At 43.7% G+C, this 20582-nt stretch overlaps 1 protein-coding gene across 2 annotated transcripts in view; it reads left to right on the forward strand.

Annotated features, from left to right (window-relative positions):
- The window catches only part of ASMTL (acetylserotonin O-methyltransferase like), an 88239-nt gene extending 67657 nt beyond the window's left edge, over window positions 1-20582 (forward strand). For both annotated transcript variants that reach the window (XM_089673884.1, XM_089673885.1), the window contains exons 13-14: window positions 19109-19231; window positions 19308-20582. In XM_089673884.1, coding sequence (XP_089530010.1) covers window positions 19109-19231; window positions 19308-19513 — 329 coding nt within the window. In that variant the 3' untranslated portion in view covers window positions 19514-20582. The remainder of the gene's footprint in view (window positions 1-19108; window positions 19232-19307) is intronic.

The following is a 20582-nucleotide window of genomic DNA, read 5'->3' on the forward strand; positions in this document are numbered from 1 at the left end:
ATTCTGCGGGAAGGCAGGCCCTGGACTCAGTGAAACCCAGTGAAAGTCACCACGGATGTAAGCACCTGGGGGTGGGGAGCCCACTTAGGGAGATGCAAAGTACACGGTGCCTGGGACAGTGCGGTAAGGTAGGCCTCCTCCAATTTCAGAGAACTCAGGGCGGTATGCGAGGCACTAAAGGCTTTTGAGAGCAGAATCTCAGGCTAGGAGATTCTGTACAGTTCCGACAATGCTACTACCATGGCGTATCTGAACCACCAAGGGGAGGACCAGATCCAGGCTTCTCCTAAATCTAACCAAAGAGATCCTAAACAGTGCCAAAGGGAAAGTAGTCTCCATATTTGCAGTCCTCATAAAGGGTATAGACATCAGGGAGCCGGATTGCCACATCCGTCAACCAATCAGGCAAGGAGAATGGGACCTGAATCCAGAGGTGTTTCAGGCCATAGTACAGGAGTTTGGCAGCCCAGAGATGGATTTGTTTGCCAATGGCAAAAGCAAGAAGGTAAGGTGGTACTTCTTCCTATCTTGGGAAAGGGAATCGGGAGGCCTGGATGCCCTTGCATTTCGGTATGGCATACGCCTTTCCACCATTGGCCTTAATCCCACGGGTTATACAGAAGCTCACCCAGTCGACCAGTCACCTTCTTCTGGTTGCGCTGTGGTGGCCAAGGAGAGCATGGTTTGTGACCCTAAAGGGGCTCTTGGTTGTGCCTCACTGGAGACTTCCATTCATGCCGGATATCCTCACCCAGGGCCCGGTACAGCACCCAAGACTGGAATTCTTACAGTTGATGGCCTGGCTCCTGAGTGCCAGATTCTCAAACTAAAGGGATACTCTGATAGGGTAATAGACACACTCCTCCTAATCAGCCTGTGACCTGGAGGATTTATGCAAAAATAAGGAAAACCTTTTGTGTGAGCAGATACAGCTGACTTCTACCTCTCTTCCAGTCATCCTGGAATTTCTCTAGGAAGGGGTTGAGAAGGGTGTGGTTGTCAACACCCTTCGAGTGCAAGTAGCAGTGCTTTCGTTTTTGGTTTTTTTTGACAACTAATTAGTGAGAGATTCCTTAGTTAAATGTTTTCTGGTGGCCAGGGAAAGAGTTACCCCAGCCAAGAAAGAACGGTTTCCACCGTGGGATTTGACTAGGGTGTTAGAGACTGTTAGAGACTTTAACTAAGCACCAAAGTTCAAACCAACTGAAGAGGTTCCCTTTAAGTTTGTATCCTTGAAACTTTCCTTTTTTGTTAGCCATTACCATGGCTATGAGAGTAGAAGGCCTACAAAGCTTATCTATTAAAGAACCCTTTTTGTTGGTTTTTCCAGACACTCACCTTGAGGCTGGACCCATTATACCTACCAAAGGTAGCCTCTTCATTTCATAGGACACAGAAAATTACTCTGCATTCCTTTTGTGATAATCCGAAGAACAATAAGGAAGGGAAATTCCACTGTTTGAATGTTAGGAGGGTTAGAGGGTTCAGAAGATCTAACGATTTCTTGATATTACATTCTGGACCAAGGAAGGGGCTTCAGGCATCTAAAGCCTCAGTTTCTAGGTGGATTAGGCAAGCCATCACCTTAGCATATGAGAGATCAGGGACTTCTGCACCGGAAAACCTAAAAGCACACTTTACCAGAGCCCTGGCAACATCTTGAGCCAAGAAAGCAGGGGCCACCTGGGAACAGATTCACAGTGCAGCCACCAGGTCCAGCCAAGGCAACTTCTAGAAGCACTACCATGTAGAGGTGCTGTTGCAACAAGATTTAGCCTTCGGCGGGAAATTGCTACAGGGAGTAGTCCCACCCTAAGGTAGGCCTGCGGTTACTTTATTATCCTCTCAGGTGTGCCGTCTTGGAAGATGAGTGGAGAAAATCCACAATTAGACTTTCCGGTAACTGTTTCTAGGAATCTTCCAGAACGGCAGCCTACTTCCCACCCTGTTAAGCAGTAGGTGGTGATGTAAACCGATTCCTCTTGTGGACTGGTTGAGGGAGCTACTTTGGTACAACTCAGAGACAAGGGAAAGGTTGGGGGCTTTTAACAGCTGATGCTTGATTGTGTTTCCTGGCAGCGATGAGCCTATTATCTCTCAGGTGTGCCGTCCTGGAAACACTGTTACCGGTAAGTCTAACTGTGGATTTTTACTACTTTACACTGTTCATAGGCACTGTGGTATGGCCTTGGGCGACATGTATATTGCACCCAGTTAGTTCCTGTGGTGAGGAGTTGGATGCTGTGGGTGTTGAAGTAGCTTTAGTGCATTGTATTGCTTCACATGTTAACATACATTGTATTGTGTAAGTTGAGGCAAAATAAATAGCATTTATGGTATATCTCTGCAATACTTACACATTTCCCTCTTGGTTTATGCCTTTAAAAAGGCTCTTAAAGAACAAAAAAAAACCTGTTCATCTGCCAGAAGAGCCATACGCATCACTCCTTGTAAAAAGATGCTGACCAAGGAGTGAAACGCAATCGGCCTCCAGCAAAAAAATAGCTAATGCTGAAACCTGACCTTTAATGTTACCAATAACCAAATTCTTCTGCAACCCTCTTTGAAGAAACAACATAATCCTGCCAATCACATACTTTCGTGGGTGCCATTTATGAACCTCACACCAGGCAGTGTAAGTCTTCCAGGTTCTGTAATAAATGTTCTTCCTTTCCTTTCTAGCACCCAACATGATGGAGATGACCGAATCCGACACTCCCCTATCCTTCAGGATCTGGGTTTCAATAGCCACACCGTCAAATTTAGCAACCGTAAATCTGGGTGCAATATAGGACCTTGAGACAACAGGTCTGGCCAATATGGCAGGGCCCACGGCCCATCTACAGCCATCTTCACTATGTCCGCGTACCAGGCCCTCCTGGACCAGGCCAGAGCAATCCGTATTACCGGAATAGACTCCTCCCGAGTCTTGCGTAAGAGACGCGGCTGCAGCTGGATCGGAGGAAAGGCATAAATCAATGAGAACTGGTTACAAAGAATCACTAAGGCGTCTACCCCTGTCGTCAAGGGCCCCTTACTTTGGACTCAAAAAGACTGACCTTGTTGTTGAACCTGGATGTGAATAGATCTATATCTGGGCAGCCCCATCACTGGCAGATTTCCTTGAAAACATCAGGATGCAAAGCCCATTGCCTTGGAATCAACTGCCGGCGACAGAGATAATTTGCCTGCCAATTTACCACGCCTGAAATGAACACTGCTGACAGACCTGGAACATATCTCTCTGCCCAGGTCAGAATGTAGTTCACCTCCTTCTGAGCACCTCGACTCCTGGTACTGCCCTGGTGGTTGATGTATGCGACTGCTGTGGCATTGTCGGACTGAATCCTTACAAGCCAACCGTGAAGCCTGGATGTCCAATGCCTCAGAGTCAGCCTCACTGCTTGAAGTTCCAGGACATTGATGGAAAGAACCCTTACCCGTGGAAGCCATGTTCCCAGAACTGTGGCCTCCTCCAGAACGGCTACCCAACCTGAAAGGCTTGCGTCAGTGGTTATCAACGTCCACACCACTGGCCGAAAGGATTTTCCCTTCACCAAATTGTGAGTTATCAACCATCAATTAAGGCTGTGCCACACCTTTGGAAACATACAGTAATCCAGGGTCGGAATCTTTGTTGCAAACAGACAGATTGTACCTTTGCAGCAGTCTGGAGTGGAATTGAGCAAAGGGAATGACTGAACCGATTCCATACGAAAGGATCGGACATTTAGGAACTGATTTAGCCCCTTGAGATCCAAAATGGCCTTACATCCCATTTTGGTTTTGGGACTATAAACAGGTTTGATTACAACACTTGAAATCTCCACTGGAAACTTCATGACAATAGGTATTCGAGTGCCTGAAATATAGTGCTTCTTTTCTCTGGATTTATTAGTACATTTGATCTTAGAATTCGGGGAGAGGGAAACACCCGAAATTCTAGTCTGTACATCAGAACAATTGTGGAAATTACCCATTTGTCTTGGATTGGAGCCCTCCATGCGGCCACAAAATTCAAAAGCCTTCCCCCCACTCAAACAAGTGAGGAGGCGCCCCTAAATAAGAAGGTGGACTTTGGATCTGTCTTAGATGACTTTTGCACCCTGGGCCTCCTTGGAATTTGATTTGAGATCCCCCTGGAGGCTGGGATCTGTGTGTGTGGTGAAACGACTGCCTGGTAGATGAGGGCCCAGCAACCAAAATCCCTGACACCTTAAAAGAAGGGCGTTTGGATTTCTTCCTAGAGGGTAGAAGAGTACTTTTACCACCTCCTGAAATCTTTGGGATATATTTGTTCAAATCTTCCCCAAACAGGCGTTCCCCATGAAAGGAAAAACCTGCCAACAATTTTTTGCATGGCAGTTCTGCTGATCAACTATTCAGCCACAAAACCCTGCGTATGTGCACTGATAAGAGGGCCAAGCAAAAAATTTGCTGCATCGAATCCTTAAGAACATCAACCGTGAAACTTAAAGCACGCGGAACAGCCTCCAACTCCTCAGCCGAGCATTCCTCCTGCACTGATGGTCTTCCAAACCACTGCTTGACATGGTCAGACTCTGGCAAATGCCAATAGCTGCCACAACTGGCTGTGTGGCAGAACCTGCCAGGGAGAAGGAGGCCTTAAGGAGAGACTCCAGCTTCTTATCCACTGGGTCCTTGAAAACCTGTGCATTATCCACAGGACATGTTAAAGATTTATTCAAGGATGAAACAGCTGCATCCACTACAGGCAACCCCCAAAAACTTTTGTTCCATGGGGTACAAAACAGAAAACCTCTTTGGTGGAACAAAAACCCTGTCTGGGTGATCCCAGTCAGCAAAAAAATTTGCTCCAGAAAAGGATGCACTGGAAAGGCCTGAGTACTCTTTGAAGGCTTCAAAGAGCCCAGGGAAGAATAAGTATCCTCAAAGGTTTCTATTAGAGGTAGCCTGAATCCAGACCGTACCATATCTGTGAGGTTCTGGACTAAACATTTCTGAGACTGAGAGGCAGAGACCTCCCTCTTCTCCTCAGGCTGTGACTCTTCAGACAGAAATTCTACTGCCTGACCTTCCTCTAGCTCTTCCTCATCTGGCTGCACCCATTCTTGCTCCAGGATTGGTGGTTTTAGTGATGGGGATCTATTCCGCTTCTTGGTCCCCTGAGAAACTGATGCAATCATCCCAGCGATCTTATCTTTTAAACCCGCTAAGGCTGCAGCAAGATCATCCTTGGTTACATATGCTGAGGCAGAAGCCCCAGTAGTAGCCACAATGCCAGATAGACACAGTGGCTCAGACTGCCCAGTCGCTTCTGGCCTGCCAGGAGAAGATATTACAGCGGACCTTTGGCTAGGTTCCTCAGGATATTAGTGCCCTTTTCTGCTGCACCTCCCACGCTCCGCTTTCTGGAAAGTATTACTTCAGATAGCACAAACCTGTGCACCTCCACTAGTAACACAGATCACAATGATACTGCTACACAAGTAGTGTGCTTAAAAAACTCTTATTGCAGATTACTGCCTTATGAGCCACCTAGGGTGGCTCCTGACTGACTGGTCCACGCTTCCCCCTCAGGGGAGTACTAATGTGCCCCTACTGAATAGCCCACTCTGTGTCCCAGCCACAGGAGATTCCTCACTAACAGCAGCCCACGTGTGTCCTGGCACATCTTGGGAACAACTGTGAGCACTCCCCCTGGTGAAATCTCAGTCACAACACCTCTACTTTTCCCTCCAAATTAGAGCTTTTGTTTGTTTCTCTTTACAGAGAGAGAAAACAGGAGATATCTAACCAGTTCCGCCGCAGATCTCTGTCAGGCACCAACCTTCACCCATCACGGCGGACATTGTCATACAGACCTTCAAGGATTCAGTCCCAATGCTGAGGAGCTACTGCCTTGGACCCATATAGCACACTGCTGGAAGTTGCTTGGCCAAATTTACAACTGCACAGGGTTCCATCTGCATGGGGTCCAGCTCATTAACCTCACCTAGCGGTTTGATTATGTCAGTATTTCTGTGCTGAAAGCGGTACATTTTTTTGCATGGAAATATGTACTTTTTTTTATTGTAGGCCTGTAATTTTTAGGAATAACTCTCTGAAATCTGTCCAAACAAGAGTCTAGTAAACATCCCGGGTATGATAAAACTTGAAACACGAAATCATAAAAAATAATAATATAATAATAATACATTTAATTCAATAATATATATGCAAACCAATAACACTGAAATTTGAAATATAGCGCCAAGTTCGCACATCGCTGAGCTCAGTCGCAAAATCGTTTTCAGTGTCTGATGACGAATTTCCCCACAAATCATTATCACTCAATTCTGCAAGTAGTTCTGACTTACTCTTGCTGTTCTCTAGCTGGTCTAAAATCGCTTTTGACCTAAAGGGACGCTTTTTGGACGCCATGGACTTTTCTAAGTTTCCAGGCAGAATGAACAGTCAAAATGCAGGCAGGGCACAGGACAAAGCAGTAGGGACAAAATGTATGCGAATTGGTTTGAAACACTAATGTTTTACTATGTAATATTCGCTTATTAGAAAATGACAGTTTTTAAATTTGCCGCCGGGTTCCGGCCCCCATACGTCCCATACGCCCCGACGCTCGTATGGGCGGGAACACGGAAGCCGGATGCCGGCATCGGCCGGAGGAGATGGGCGGGGACGCTGCAGGGGACGCATCGCGGGAGCAAAGGACAAGGTAAGCGCTGCAGGGAATCCCTGAGAAACGCCGCATGGTAAGCCCGAGTGTAGCTCGAGGTTACCGCTTTTGGTACTGAAAACTTACCCCGAGCTACACTCAGGAATACCGCCAGGGAGATTAAGGCTGCATTACAGGCAAAACCTTCAGGATTCTTCTCCTTATCCAGCGAGGCTTGGGTACCATCTATTTTAGCTCATAGCCTTCCGAATGGATCCAATTAAAGTCCCTGATTCTCTAATGGAACCTTTCTGAACTTTCAGGTATGCTCCAAGAGCCCCAAAACACTTTCAGTGACCATCCAGTTTACAGACACTGGCCAAAAAACTGAGCTACTTCCTGTATAGGAGGGGTTATATAGGGGAGGACCTCCTGCTGATTGGTCGGCCAGTGTTCATTCACCTATAGGTGACCTGTAACCCACATAGTCCTGAACAACCTGCTCTGTGTCCAGTGATGTATGATAACGAAATGTAATATATTGCAGCTTAACAGTCATAAAATTTGGTGGTTGCATCGGTTTTCTTCTTTAGGCTTTTTTCCCCTCTGTTTTCACCTGGTTACTTTGCCAGTAGCACACCTCCTGTACTAGAGTGCCTTCACTTTGCATGGAGGAGCAACAGAGACACCTTAGGACAACAGTATCACCAGTGTGGGGAGAAGTGAGTGTTACAGTGCCTTGAAAAAGTATTCATACCCCTTGAAAATGTCCACATTTTGTCATGATACATCCAAAAATGTAAATGTATTTTATTGGGATTTTATGTGATAGACCAACACAAAGTGGCACATAATTGTGAAGTGGAAGGACAATGATAAATGATTTTTAAACTGTTTTACAAAAAAAATGTGAAAAGTGTGGAGTACATTTGTATTCAGCCCCCTTTACCCTGATACCCCTAACTAAAATCTAGCGGAACCAATTGCCTTCGCAATGCACCTAATTTGTAAATAGAGTCCACCTGTGTGTAATTAAATCTCAGTATAAAAACAGCTGTTCTGTGACGCCCTCGGAGGTTTGTTGGAGAACATTAGTGAGCAAGCATCATGAAGGCAAAGGGACACACCAGACAGGTCAGGCTTAAAGTTGTGGAGAAGTAGGGTTAGGTTATAAAAAAACAAAATCCCAAGCTTTGAACATCTCACAGAGCACTGTTCAATCCATCATCAGAAAATATAGTATGACACAACTGCAAACCTACCAAGACATGGCATCCACCTAAACTGACAGACTGGGAAAGGAGAGCATTAACCAGAGAAGCAGCCAAGAGGCCCATGGTAACTCTGGAGAAGCTGCAGAGATCCACAGCTCAGGTGGGAGAATCTGTCCACATGACAACTACTAGGTGTGCACTCCACAAATCTGACCTTTATGAAAGAGTGGCAAGAAGAAAGCCATTGTTAAAAGAAAGCCATAAGAGGTTCCATTTGCAGTTTGTGAGAAGCCAAGTGGGGGACACAGCATGTGGAAGAAGGTGCTCTGTTCATATGAGACCAAAATTTAACTTTTTGGCCTAAAAGTTAAACTCTATGTGTGGTGGAAAACCAACACTGCACATCACCCTGAACACACCATCCCCACCATGAAACGTGGTGGCAGCATTATGTTGTGGGGATGCTTTTCTTTAGCAGGGACAGGCAAGCTGGTCAGAGTTGATGGGAAGGTGGACAGAGCCAAATATATGGCAATCTTAGAAGAAAACCTGTTAGAGTTTGCAAAAGACATGAGACTGGGGCGGAGGTTCACCTTCCAGCAGGACAACGACCCTAAACATACAGCCAGAGTTACAATGGAATGGTTTAGATCAAAGCATATTCATGTGTTAGAATGGTCCAGTCAAAGTCCAGACCTAAATCCAATTGAAAATCGGTGGCAAGACTTAAATTGCTGTTCACAAATGCTATCCATCTAATCTGAGAGATTGAGCTATATTGCAAAGAAGAATGGGCAAAAAATTAATTCTCTATATGTGCAAAGCTGGTAGAGACATACCCAAAAAGATTGGCAGCTGTAATTGCAGCAAAAGGTGGTTCTACAAAGTATTGACTCAGGAGCTGCATACAAATGCATGCCACACTTTTCACTTATTTATTTGTAAAAAAATAATCCATTTGTTATTTTACTTCCACTTCACAAACTTTGTGTTAGTGTATCACATAAAATCCCAAGAAAATAAATTTACCTTTTTGGTTGTAACATGGCCAAATGTGGAAATTTTCAAGGGGTATGAATGTTTTTTCAAGGCATTGTAGATGAACTAGCAGTTTTATATACACTAAACAAATTGAAGCCAAACTCCAGCTCACTGTAAGCAGTTACAGCAACAGTTTTGTTTTTGTTGGAATAAAGGTTTTACTTAAATGATGATCACTGTAGGCACACTTGCCATTGTTAATTGGTTTGTCTCATCCCTGTGACTGCTACATCTGCAAGACAGCTTTATTTTTGTTAAAAATCAACAGACCTACTGGCTAGATCACTAGGTGAAAATAAAGGACAAAAGCCTAAAAAGAAAAGAAAAACTGCAGCTATAATATTGAAGAATTGGTAAACTGCAATATAAAATGTTTGGTTGTGAGTTTAATACCGTTTTAAGATCTGTTGTAAGCTGACAGCACACAGTATTTTTCTGGACTTAGTATTAGCAGTTCTGCACATTGTATTTTGCTAAACTACTTAGCCACTCCCACTCTCTGATCTCTACAACAAATGCCTGTTACACATTTTTCGCTGGGCTGAATGAAAAAAAAAAACTGAGGAGATTGGAAGATGGTCTTTGTGCTAACTGTGTGATGTCAGTACAGCGATCTCCCTGCTGAGCTATTGTGTTATCACCTCCCCCCCCCCCCCCTCGCCAGAACACACCAATCAGAACCTGATGCCATTGGCTGAGAGCGCTGATCGTATGCTGATTGGCAAGTGTTTTCCTAGCATGTCTGTTCTACAGAAGCTGGGCAGGCTACTGTACACAAGGGCCAAGTGTTGGCTGGTTTCTGTTGAACCAGGCGATGCAGCCGATATTTGGCCAATGTGTAAACTGTTTTAATGGCTAGAATATAATAATATTCTGGCCAGTAGAATGCATTTACATCTAAACATAAATGTACATAAACGTGTGCAAGATGTGGGTTTTGTAGTGTTTTTCTGCCACATTTTTCTCCTCTGACATTCAGAGAGGTTTGTTCACACACCCTATATGCATGAGGCCAAACTCTTGCAAATTGTGAAAAAAAATGCAATCGTACAAAACTGGAATAGTACTTAAGAAAAATGAATGAACAGTAATGTTGAGTGTCTCTGCTCTTTGTGAAGTCCTGTGTCATCTTGGATCCAATGCCACATTATTTGATCTGATATATTTACAGAGTATATACTGGCCAGGTGATTTCAGCCGGCCATTCTTGTGATGTACACACTTCTAGTCAGAATGGTAAATCTACTGCCTGGTCTGACCGGAAGAAGAGATGCGTGCTAGTCAGCCGCGTTTCACCCGTCTCTGCAGTGTTGAATTAGTGTATAACAAGATAAGGGCATTTCCTACAGCCCTTACATCATTGTTTCCAGCATTACAGATGTACTTTAAAATCTCAGAAAACATGTCAGGGAGTTTAAAAGGATAGCCAAATACCTAGAATCCATATTGCACGCTTGGTGTTTATTCCAAATAATGAGAGGAACTGCCTGTTACTCGGAAAAGGGAAGTTGGGAAACTCTTCTATACTTTGCAAAAATACTGGGAGTAGACATTGTAATAGATCAGTGGTATCTCTAAGCTAATGACTATATAATATATTATTTGCTTAGCAGTTATCTTTTGTATCTCTGCAGTATGGGATGTTTTCTAGCAGAGCCGATTAATCAATCCCCTCACAATGACTTCTGTTTTTGGCATCTGCTCTAAATATATGTCTGTTCAAGTATAGTATGTTCGATATAAACAACCATTAATCTCTGTTTTTTCTTGTAGAAATATTGTATATATGAGTGGAGCTACTATATATCCATTTTAATTAAAATCACATAAAGCAGTGGTACTTGTGGTGCAAGAAGACTCAAATGGAAGTTGCCATTATTTGACTAGATATGCTTTTAAAGTGTACTGATGCAGCTTTACTGCAAGTATACAGCTTATATCTAATTGTTCTCAGGTCTTTTCTTTCTGACAAGTTCCTTTTAAGTTTTATATTTAAAGAGTAACTCCACTTTTGTTGAGGAAAAAATATTCCTCTCTGGGCAATCTTTGTACATTGCAAGGATTGTAACAAACGTTTTTGCAGATTCCTACCTTTTGGTATTCTGAAGGAGTGTCTGTTTATTTGTCTGTGTCCATGTGCAAACATAACTGTATCGGAGTGGTTTATATTTATCAATCAGCTGCTGCACCTGCAGGGCTCTAATGAAGAAAACTTCAGTGTCTGCATCCATTTAGCCATAATTTCCTTTGGAAGTATGTCACCAAAAATGACATTTTTGGTGCAGGGGATACACACAATTTGAGTTGTCTCTTAGTGCAGAGTTCTGGGAAAATAAGTAAGCCAATCACACAAGCAGGGCATTATATACAGTCATGACTAAAAATATTGGCACCCCTGCATTTCTGTCAGATAATGCACCACTTTGCCCAGAAAATCGTTGCAATTACAAATGTTTAGGCATTCTCATGTTTATCTCTTTTGTTTGTATTGGTATAACACAAAAAAGTACAGAAACAAAAAGTCAAATTTTGACACATTTCACACACAACTCCAAAAATGGACTGAACAAAATTATTGCCACACTCAATTTAACATTTGTTAGCACACTACTGAAATCAATCATTCCTGTACCCATCAATTAGTTTTTTTATACATCTATACTGGAAGTCTGGACCAGTCTTCTGGGGATAAGTGGTGGGAAGAGGGGGGGCATTGGGGATAATTGGGAGAGAAGGGGAGACATTGGGGTATGTGGGAGAGGAGTTGGACATTGGGGATTAGTGGGGTGGGGGATAATGCTGTGTGTGAACGTAGTGTACTCTATGTGACTACTGGACATGCTGATTGTCACATACCACAGTGCACTTGGTCAGGAAGATTCCAGGAGATGTCCATTATAGGTGGGGTACAGCAGCACACCCATTCCTGAAACAGCAAAGGGGCAGATCTTGGAGCAGTATGCTGCAAGGACTGGAGTTGGTTCAGTGTCCCGGGACTGACAGCCAAATAAGAAGAAGTCAGGAGAGTATGTATGCACGTCTTTCGGAAAGAGAAGCAAAACTCAGTGCTGGCTTTTCATTGCAGAGGATCATTAGTCGGGGCTAGGGTAGGCTGTAATACAATACGTAAGGAGATAAAGAGGGATGTTTGATAGGAGACAGGAGTCTGTGTACTGTGTACTCTGCTCAGAACAGCAGCCGCATTGAAGAAAACCAGAAATCCCCTGCCCTCTCCTCTGCTGTCATGTGCAGTGCAGTGAGGGTCTTGTGCTGCCAGGCTTCTCTGTTTTCAGCTTCTGCCACAGCGAGTGGCAGGGAATAGCCCGCAGCAGGGTTAAATGTAGAACAAAACTTCTTGCCTGGAGCCCGGAACTGCATGTCCCGGGCTCCGGGCGATAGAAATTAAACATCCCTGACTTGTAACCTTGAGATTGTCCATGCTTTTCCACAATTTTTTCTCAAATCCTCAGACGATTCTTTGCTGCTCTTTCTCTTCCCCATGCTCCATGTGGCACACAGACACACACACAAAGGTTGAGTCAATTTTTTACCATTGTAACTGATTGTCATGTGATTTCTATATTGTCAGCACCTGCTAAAGGCAAATTTGTTTTATAATATATTTTGTATGAAATTTAACATAACAGAGAATTCGGAATAATAACATGTACAAGTAAATGAACATATAGACATCCCAGATATAAAGTTGATCCTTGTGGGTGGATGAAATCGACTCCATTCAACGGAAAGATGAGAGGATCAACCGCATATATTACAGAACTATGAAAAAACATAGTTTCAAGGGGGGACTCCCCAGGTGGGACTTATAAAACAGACTGTAATAACTCCACATAACAAAGTGTATAACCGAAACTAAGAGAAAAGATAAAAAAAACATAAAAAGAAAAGAGAGAAGCTGGGTGTAGAAATAGTAAAGGGCAAGAAGAGAGAGGGTCGGGAGATGGGAACGGCGAGAAGCAGAGTCAAAGTGGCCCCCCAACAGGGCCCCACCAGAGTGACTCCGCACCCAGGCACGAGCTGCAGGGCCAAACTGGCGGACATTTCAGAATAAACCGGGGGAGCAAGGCTCAACTTCATTAGGGCACAACGGGGGAACATATATCTTGGAAAGTCAAAGAGGAGGAGAAATGGAGCCAGACCGACCACAGTAACTTGTGTGTATCATAGGTATCATTGGCAAACGCCAGCATTTCCCCCATACACATGATATCATTAAGCACAGAAACCCACATTGGCAGAGGCGTGGTGGGGTGGCCGTTTTCCAAAAGAGGGGTATCAATTGGCGGGCCACAGATAGAAACACAATAAACTTTTCTTCTGTGCTGCCAGTGAGCCCGGTAACATAGAGAAGAGAGCAATCTCTGGCAATGGAGCCAAGGACTCACCGTAAATCCTGTTATATACATAAAAAAACTTGATGCCAGAAGGGTTGTATTTGGTTGTAGTCCCACCAAATATGGAGCTGTGTGCCGACAGCTTTAGTACAGCACCAACAGAGATTAGTTGTAGCGGGAAAAAAATTGTGTAGGGAGAAGGGGTCCCTGTACCATCGGGAAAGGAGCTTAAAGTTCTTTTCCTGTGAATAAAGGAAATAGACGATTTGTGAGTGAAATGGAACGATGTGGACTAGTCTTCAGTCGATATGTCTTTATCTAGGTCCCAAGCCCACGCCTTAGTATAGAGAGGGAGTTTGGAGTGAAGTGCATTATGTAACACTTTGTAAAGGGAGGCTAAGATATGTCTCAGCGGTTCAGAGTGGGAGCACAACTGCTCAAACTCAGAGAGTTGACGATGAATGGAGGAGGAAGAGTATAAGTGCTTGCAGAATGAAGATAAATGTAAAGTGGTCAACCAATCTCTAGGCCCACCCTGAAGGAGCGGATGGCCTGATTGGGGGCAAACAAAGTCTTGAGTCACGGGCCATGAGGCGCGTGCAAAGGGACTGATAGCAGAAGAACCCAGCCCTTGAGGAAGAGCGGGGTTATCAAATAGGGGTGATAAGGGAGAGGGGTCAGAAGATAAGAGTGCGATGACACCCCTTTATACCACAGCCGCAGTACAGTCACAGTCAATGGGGACAGACCAGGGAAACGCCGAACGTCATGGCCATAACCCCATAGTAGAGACCGAAGATCAACCTGAGATAGATTTTCTTCTATCATACAAGAGGCTTCACGGAAGGGTCTGGGTAACCAATCAAGCATCCGGGCTAGCAACGCGGCTCTATAGTATAACTCAAAGTCGGGCAAACCCACTCCACCCCCGAGATTCGGATAAGTAAGTAACCTATATTTTAACCTTGAGAACCCTCAGTGCCAAATAAATCTGATCAAGAGAGAGAGCATACAGAGATAAAAAAAACTCCTAGGCACAGAGATCAGTACAGTCTGGAAAACGTATAGTAACTTAGTTAAGGTATCCATCTTGAGGGTGTTGATGCATCCAAACCAGTGCAAAGCTGAAGTGCCCCATGAAGCCAGGTTTTTTCGGACATGTGAGAGTAGGGGTAAGTAATTAAGGGAATACAGAGCATTAAGATCGTCAGGAATCATGACCTCTAGATACGTAATAACCTTTGGTCACCATTGAAAAGAGAAATTAGAGCTTAGATGCGCCAACACATGGTCAGGCAAAGAGATATTCAAAGCCTCTGTTTTAGAAATATTAGGTTTGAAGTTACTGAATAAACCAAATCTGCGGAATTCGTGGAATAGATTAGGAAGTGAGATAAGTGGATGTTGAACGTAAACTAGAAGGTCATCTGCGTATATTACTATTATTATACAGTATTTATATAGCGCCAAAAAGTTTGCTCAGCGCTGTACATTATAGTGGGGGACAGTACATGAGACAATACAGTAACAATACAATACACGAGGGGGTCAAGGGCCCTGCTCCTTGGAGCATACAATCTAGGAGGGAGGGGATAGTGGTACAGGAGGAAATGGCTGTGGGGGATGGAGTGGTAGGAGGAGTTGAGGAGATCGGCTGTTAGGTGAGGGCGGGGTAGGCTTCCCTGAAGAGATGGGTTTTCAGGGTGCGATAATTTTTGATGTGAGGAAGAAGTGTGGATACCCAAGATTGAGTCATTAGCTCGTATGGCTCTCACAAGATGTTCCATTACTAAAACAAAGAGAAGCGAGAGGGGACAACCTTGTCTAGTCCCGTTAAATATGGGGAAGGGCGAAGAAACCATACCATTTACCAGGACGGACGCTGAAGGATGAGACTTGAGGGACATAATCTGAGCGAGGAACCGCGAACCTAGACCTCTCTGTTCTAGGGTAAGATGTAAAAAGCACCAGTCAAAGTGATCAAATGCCTTCTCAGCATCAAATGAGAGGAGACAAGCCTTTGGGCCATGTTGCTTGATGTAAGAGATAAGATGGATTGTTTTAGAAGTATTATCCCTAGCTTCTTGACCAGGAACAAAGCCAACCTGATCATGGCGGATCAAAGTTGGTAGGAAAGGTGAAAGGCGGTTCGCTAGAGCTTTAGCAAAAAGCTTAACATCTAGATTAAGTAGAAAGATTGGGCGGTAGCTACCGCAAAGAGAAGGGTCTTTACCTGGCTTAGGGATGGCTAAAATATTAGCAGACAAGAAGGCTGGCGAGGGCACGTTCATATCGTCGATAACCTAAAAAGCTTGGGCTAGAAGCAGGGCCAGTTGGGCGGCGAATGTTTAGTAAAATCTTGGAGTAAACCCGTCTGGGCCTGGGCACTTACCAGTTTTCAGGGCCTTAATTGCCCCAAGAACTTCCATAATCGAGAAGGGCTCCTCCAGATCCAATGCGTCCTGGGCATCTAGAACTGGCAACGCCATCTCAGCAATGTATTGGGACATAGCCGGAAGAGAGGAAACAGAAGGAGCATCAGGTTTTGCCGAAGACAAATTATAAAGTTGAGAATAATATCGCTCAAACGCAGAAGAGATTCTTTTGTTGTGGTAGAGTTTGGCATTGCCAGGCGCCTTAATATACTGGATTGGGTGACGGGACGGTCGAGGATGGAGTACATGCGCCAGGTTTTGGCCACATTTATTAACAAGGGAGTAATGAGTGTTGCGTGCTTTGTCTTGTGCAATGAGGGGGAAGAATCTAAAAGTTGGCGATAAGTCTACCGCAAGCCCCGGGTCCAATGTGCATTTGTGGGAGGATTCTAGACATGCAATGAGCGAAAACAGGCGACGCATTTCGGCCGTTCAAGCAAGAGTCATGTTTAATAAGAACCCCTCTAAGAACACATTTAATGGTCTTCCATTGAGTAAGGGGGCCTATGGTGTCCAATGAGTGATCAAAAACAAAGTCTTGGATAGTCTTTGTGACTATCACATATAATGGCATCCTTGACCTTGAAGTAGTGGACCCTGCATAGGGTATCACGAACAAAAGATGGATCAGGGTTTCTGGAGGCATTTGTGCGATGTGCGCGGTCCAACTCAATATAGGTGTCTTTAGGTTGCTGTAACAGTTGATTGAATATGGCGGTAACCGCTACGGCTAAATCTTTAGATTCAATGGATTTTGGTATGCCCCTAATCCGTATATTATTATGGCGGTTCCTGTTCTCAGTGTCTACTTGTTGATACATGAGTTGTTGTATTAAGACCGTATGGGAGTTAAGGGTCTCTTCATGGGATTTTAAGGCGTTGCACAGGCCGTCGGTGGTATTTTCAATCTCTTCCATACACACACAAATATCTTATTGAAGATCAGAGATTTCTTGTCTGTGTGAAACATATTGAAAATACATACAAAGTTCAAAATCCGGCTTTGTAGGGAGAGATTTAATATAGTTGTGCAGGGACCGCATGTGGGACTGCAGGTCCCAGTCATCCTCAGAGCAGAGAGATGCTGGGGAAGGGCTGCGATACCTCTGTGCCCTGTAGGCTGATGGCAGAATCCCTAGGTGGAGAGAGGGAGCCCCGAGGGCTTACCTGACCATCTTCATGGAGCCCTGTGTCCCGAGGGGATGAGAAGGACAGAGGTGCTGGTGCCATCTTGCAGGCCGGGGCGCCCTAGGCGGGTTAGAAGCCGGTGTAGATCACTGCCGGACCGCCCCCCCCCCATTGTTTTCCGGGGGGGATCCGGTGCTGATTCTTGCCCATGTGGAGGGCGTAAGGCAACCTGTGAGAGGGATGGAAGCCTGTATAGGAGGTCCGAGCCGAGAGCTAAGCAGAGGTGCTGCCTCTCGCTCCATGCGCCTAGCCACGCCCCCTCAGCATCTGTTATGTGATACAGGTGAGTTTACTTACAAATTACAGGAGCATCACAAACTTGGAATGCAATTATTTCTTACATCTTTGAGAAGGTGCCAATATTTTGGCCAGTCCATTTTTAGGGTTTTGCGTGGAATGCATCAGACTTGGCTTATTGTTTTTCCACTTTTTTGTGTCATACCAACACAAACAAAATAAACATGAGAATGCCTAAACATTTTTACAATTTTCTGGGTGAAGTGATGCATCATCTGACAGAAATGCAGGAATGCCAATATTTTTTGCCATGCCTATATCTGAGGGGTGTTTTGTACACCATCTCCAGGTAGCCATATTGCATTGCATTGCAGTTTACAGAAAATTACAGCGCTGCAGATTGAAAAGGAAAGGTAATTTTTAATAACATTCAATTACAATATGACGTGTTGCAATTGTATACACCATAGTATTTATTTTTTTATTTGCACTTTTTTTTTCACAAAAGTGGTGTTACCCTTTAAGGGAACTGCAGTGAATGTATAGTATAAAGCTACAATTTGGTTACAAACAGCTTCCCAGCACTTAGCAAAATTAGGTACAAAAATGCATTTTGACTAAAGGAACACTTTAATCCTGCATTGTGACTTGGATCCCAGCACTATAGGTGTTAAATGCTGCACTGACTTTCATCAGAGTAACTCCAAAAATTAATATGAAATTCGGCTTTGTGTGCTGACATAAAAAGGAACCTTTGTCTAGACTATTCACACTAAAGTATTTACTGTTTGAACAACCTGTAAAAGCGCTTTAAGTCATTATTCACCTCTGTAGCTATAAGCATTGTGGAGAAATGTGTTTTCAAAATTTCACAATATAGCAAAGGAATCTCAGCTTTTTTTTAAGCCCCTATTCATGTTATGTAGTGTGTTGTCACACTTAGCACATATTAATTTTAGTGGGCTGGCCTACATGCGACAAATGTGGCAAAGAAGTTCAGGTATCTTTTTGAGCTGTGCATGTTTATTTTTTTTTCTTCTTGCATGCCATGTTTGGAGTCCCATTAACATTGAATGGCACTACAAGCATGAAATCCAGTTTTTGCACATTTTGTGAACATGCGCAAAATCAAGCACATTTCACACACTACTGTAGTGTGATTGCAGCCTAAGAGCTGATTTTGACAGCCTGCCAACCATCTAATGCAAGCAAGCAGCAGGTGTGTTCTAAGCTGTAAGAAACTGACTAAAACCCAACTTTAGAGTCTTTGCTGTGATATTTACAGGGAGTTTAAAGCTAGTTCACCTGTTCACAAATAATGAAAAGGTTAACTAGCAAACAATACCCTCCGTACCCTTCCAGTTCTTAGTGCACATACCTTATGTGATCTCCATCTTCTGCCACCATCTCCAGCTGGTATGATACAGAATTTTAAAACTACACAGTGCCAGACACTCGATCAGTGATAAGGGCTCATTAATCAGCGCTGGCCACATGACTGCAGTGACCAGTGAGAATACTTTTGAGGCTTCTTTTTTCCGGGATGACAACCCAGAACAAAGAAGACATTCTTTCTGATCGTCCTGGTCATGTGGTCAGTGCTGACTACTGAGCACTTGTGATTTTGAGAAATATATACAGCCTCCCAATGTTTTTCAGTGGAGCTTTAAAGGTCCAGACCATTATACTGACTGGAGAGGGCATCAGAGGATGGGGATCACATAAGGGGGGGGGGGGGGGGGTTTGTAAATTCACCTTTTCATTTTTTCCAAAATGTTGTTACCCTTTAAGAAACAATTAATGCAGATTACAAGTAGCAAGCTAGCAAGGTGCATAAGGTCTTGTTTTAAAGCTCTTTTACCACTTTAAGAATCTGTAAATAGTCTGGGTGCAGGTGTACCACTGAGTGACCCACCCCCAACTCTCCATGAGTACTGGGTAAATGATCTTGTTAGCTTCTAGTATTTGTGTACATATTATACCTGTGTCTTTTGCTTATAGGTAACTTTCTAGATGATGCTCTTCCAAAGGCTGATCTGTACATCTTATCTAGAGTCTTGCATGATCTACTGGAAGACAAATTACACCATCTTTTGAGGAAGGTGTCAGAAGCTTGTAGCCCAGGTACAATATAAATACCTGAGAAAATGTTTTAAATTTTAAACCATTTTGTTGTGTATTCATTTTTTTTTCTCTTTAGGGAACAGTGCTCTGCTTATTGCTGAAATTGTCCTGGATGAAGAAAAGAGGGAGCCAAGAGCACTATTACAGTCTTTGAGCATGAGTGGAGGAAAGCAGCGAAGTGGCACAGAATACAAGCAACTTCTAGAAAGTCATGGATTTAATAGAGTACAAATTAAGAACACTGGCAACTTATTAGATGCAATTCTTGCTGTAAAAAGATAGGTTTTAAGAAGGTTATACTAAAGAATGACTACACTTATATGTTACTTGAGCCCAACTTCCTCCCATTTTTCTCAGTAGAGGATGAAAGCTATGCCTGACCCTTGGATAAAGTAATCTGTTGTCCTGAGGCCTGAAGTGAGGACTGTAGATTGCATGTGGGTGGGGGTGGGGGGGGGGGGCAGTTTGGCATAAAGTTTGAATAATAATCCTTTCAAAGAGACCCTGTTACCTTTCTGTTTAGGGCAGATTGACAGTACCTCCTAGCCCACTCCCTCCCGCAGCAAGATAAGCTCACCAATCCACACTCCCTTGCCACCTCTTCAGTGCAGGAGTTTAAAATGTGTAAGCTCTGGCATCAGTGGTTTCCCAGGTGGATGATATAACTACTCCATCTACCTGACAGTGTTTGTGCCTGGCGTTTGGCTGCTCAGGCCGAAGCACTGTCAAAGGGGGAGATTGCATGCTCCCCCATTGCTGAAAACATTAGACCAACATAGCAGGTAGGCAGCAAAGGAGTGCAGGGATGGTAGTGGAGGGCTGCCAGGATGTTGCTTTGCTCTGAACTGGTGAACAATCGGTGGCTCTTTAATTCCCAAAGCTTTTTTATTGTTTTATATAAATTAATTGGATAAAATACCTTCAGAACACATATAATAGGTTCATCATAATTCTTATCGACTCAGATCCATTATTATTAAAGTGTTGGTAAAAAGCATACACATCTATTTACTCTTTTATTGATTTGCTGACTAAAACATCTAGATGATTAGTATCATAATCCCACTAATAATTCGGTGGGGTTTTGCAGCAAGGTTTCCACACCATGGTGTCTAAACATTTCAGTGTTGTTTGAACAGTGTTCTACCCTATCACTTTAATTCTATTACTCTGGAATTTAAATGTCACATCAGTCTAGTTTTAAAAGTTGCTTAGGAACTAGTTTACCCTAAATAAAGAAGTATCCAGAGAGAAAGATGGATGTCTTGTACTTACTGTAGGTTGAAATTCTTTTTTTGGAGCTACTAAATACCTGACATATACAAATAAATTTCACAATTTGCCAGTTTCA

The sequence above is a fragment of the Staurois parvus genome, unplaced genomic scaffold (genome assembly GCF_062004578.1).
Source record: "Staurois parvus isolate SC_StPar_1 unplaced genomic scaffold, SC_StPar_1.0 ptg000145l, whole genome shotgun sequence".
Lineage (NCBI taxonomy): Eukaryota > Metazoa > Chordata > Amphibia > Anura > Ranidae > Staurois > Staurois parvus.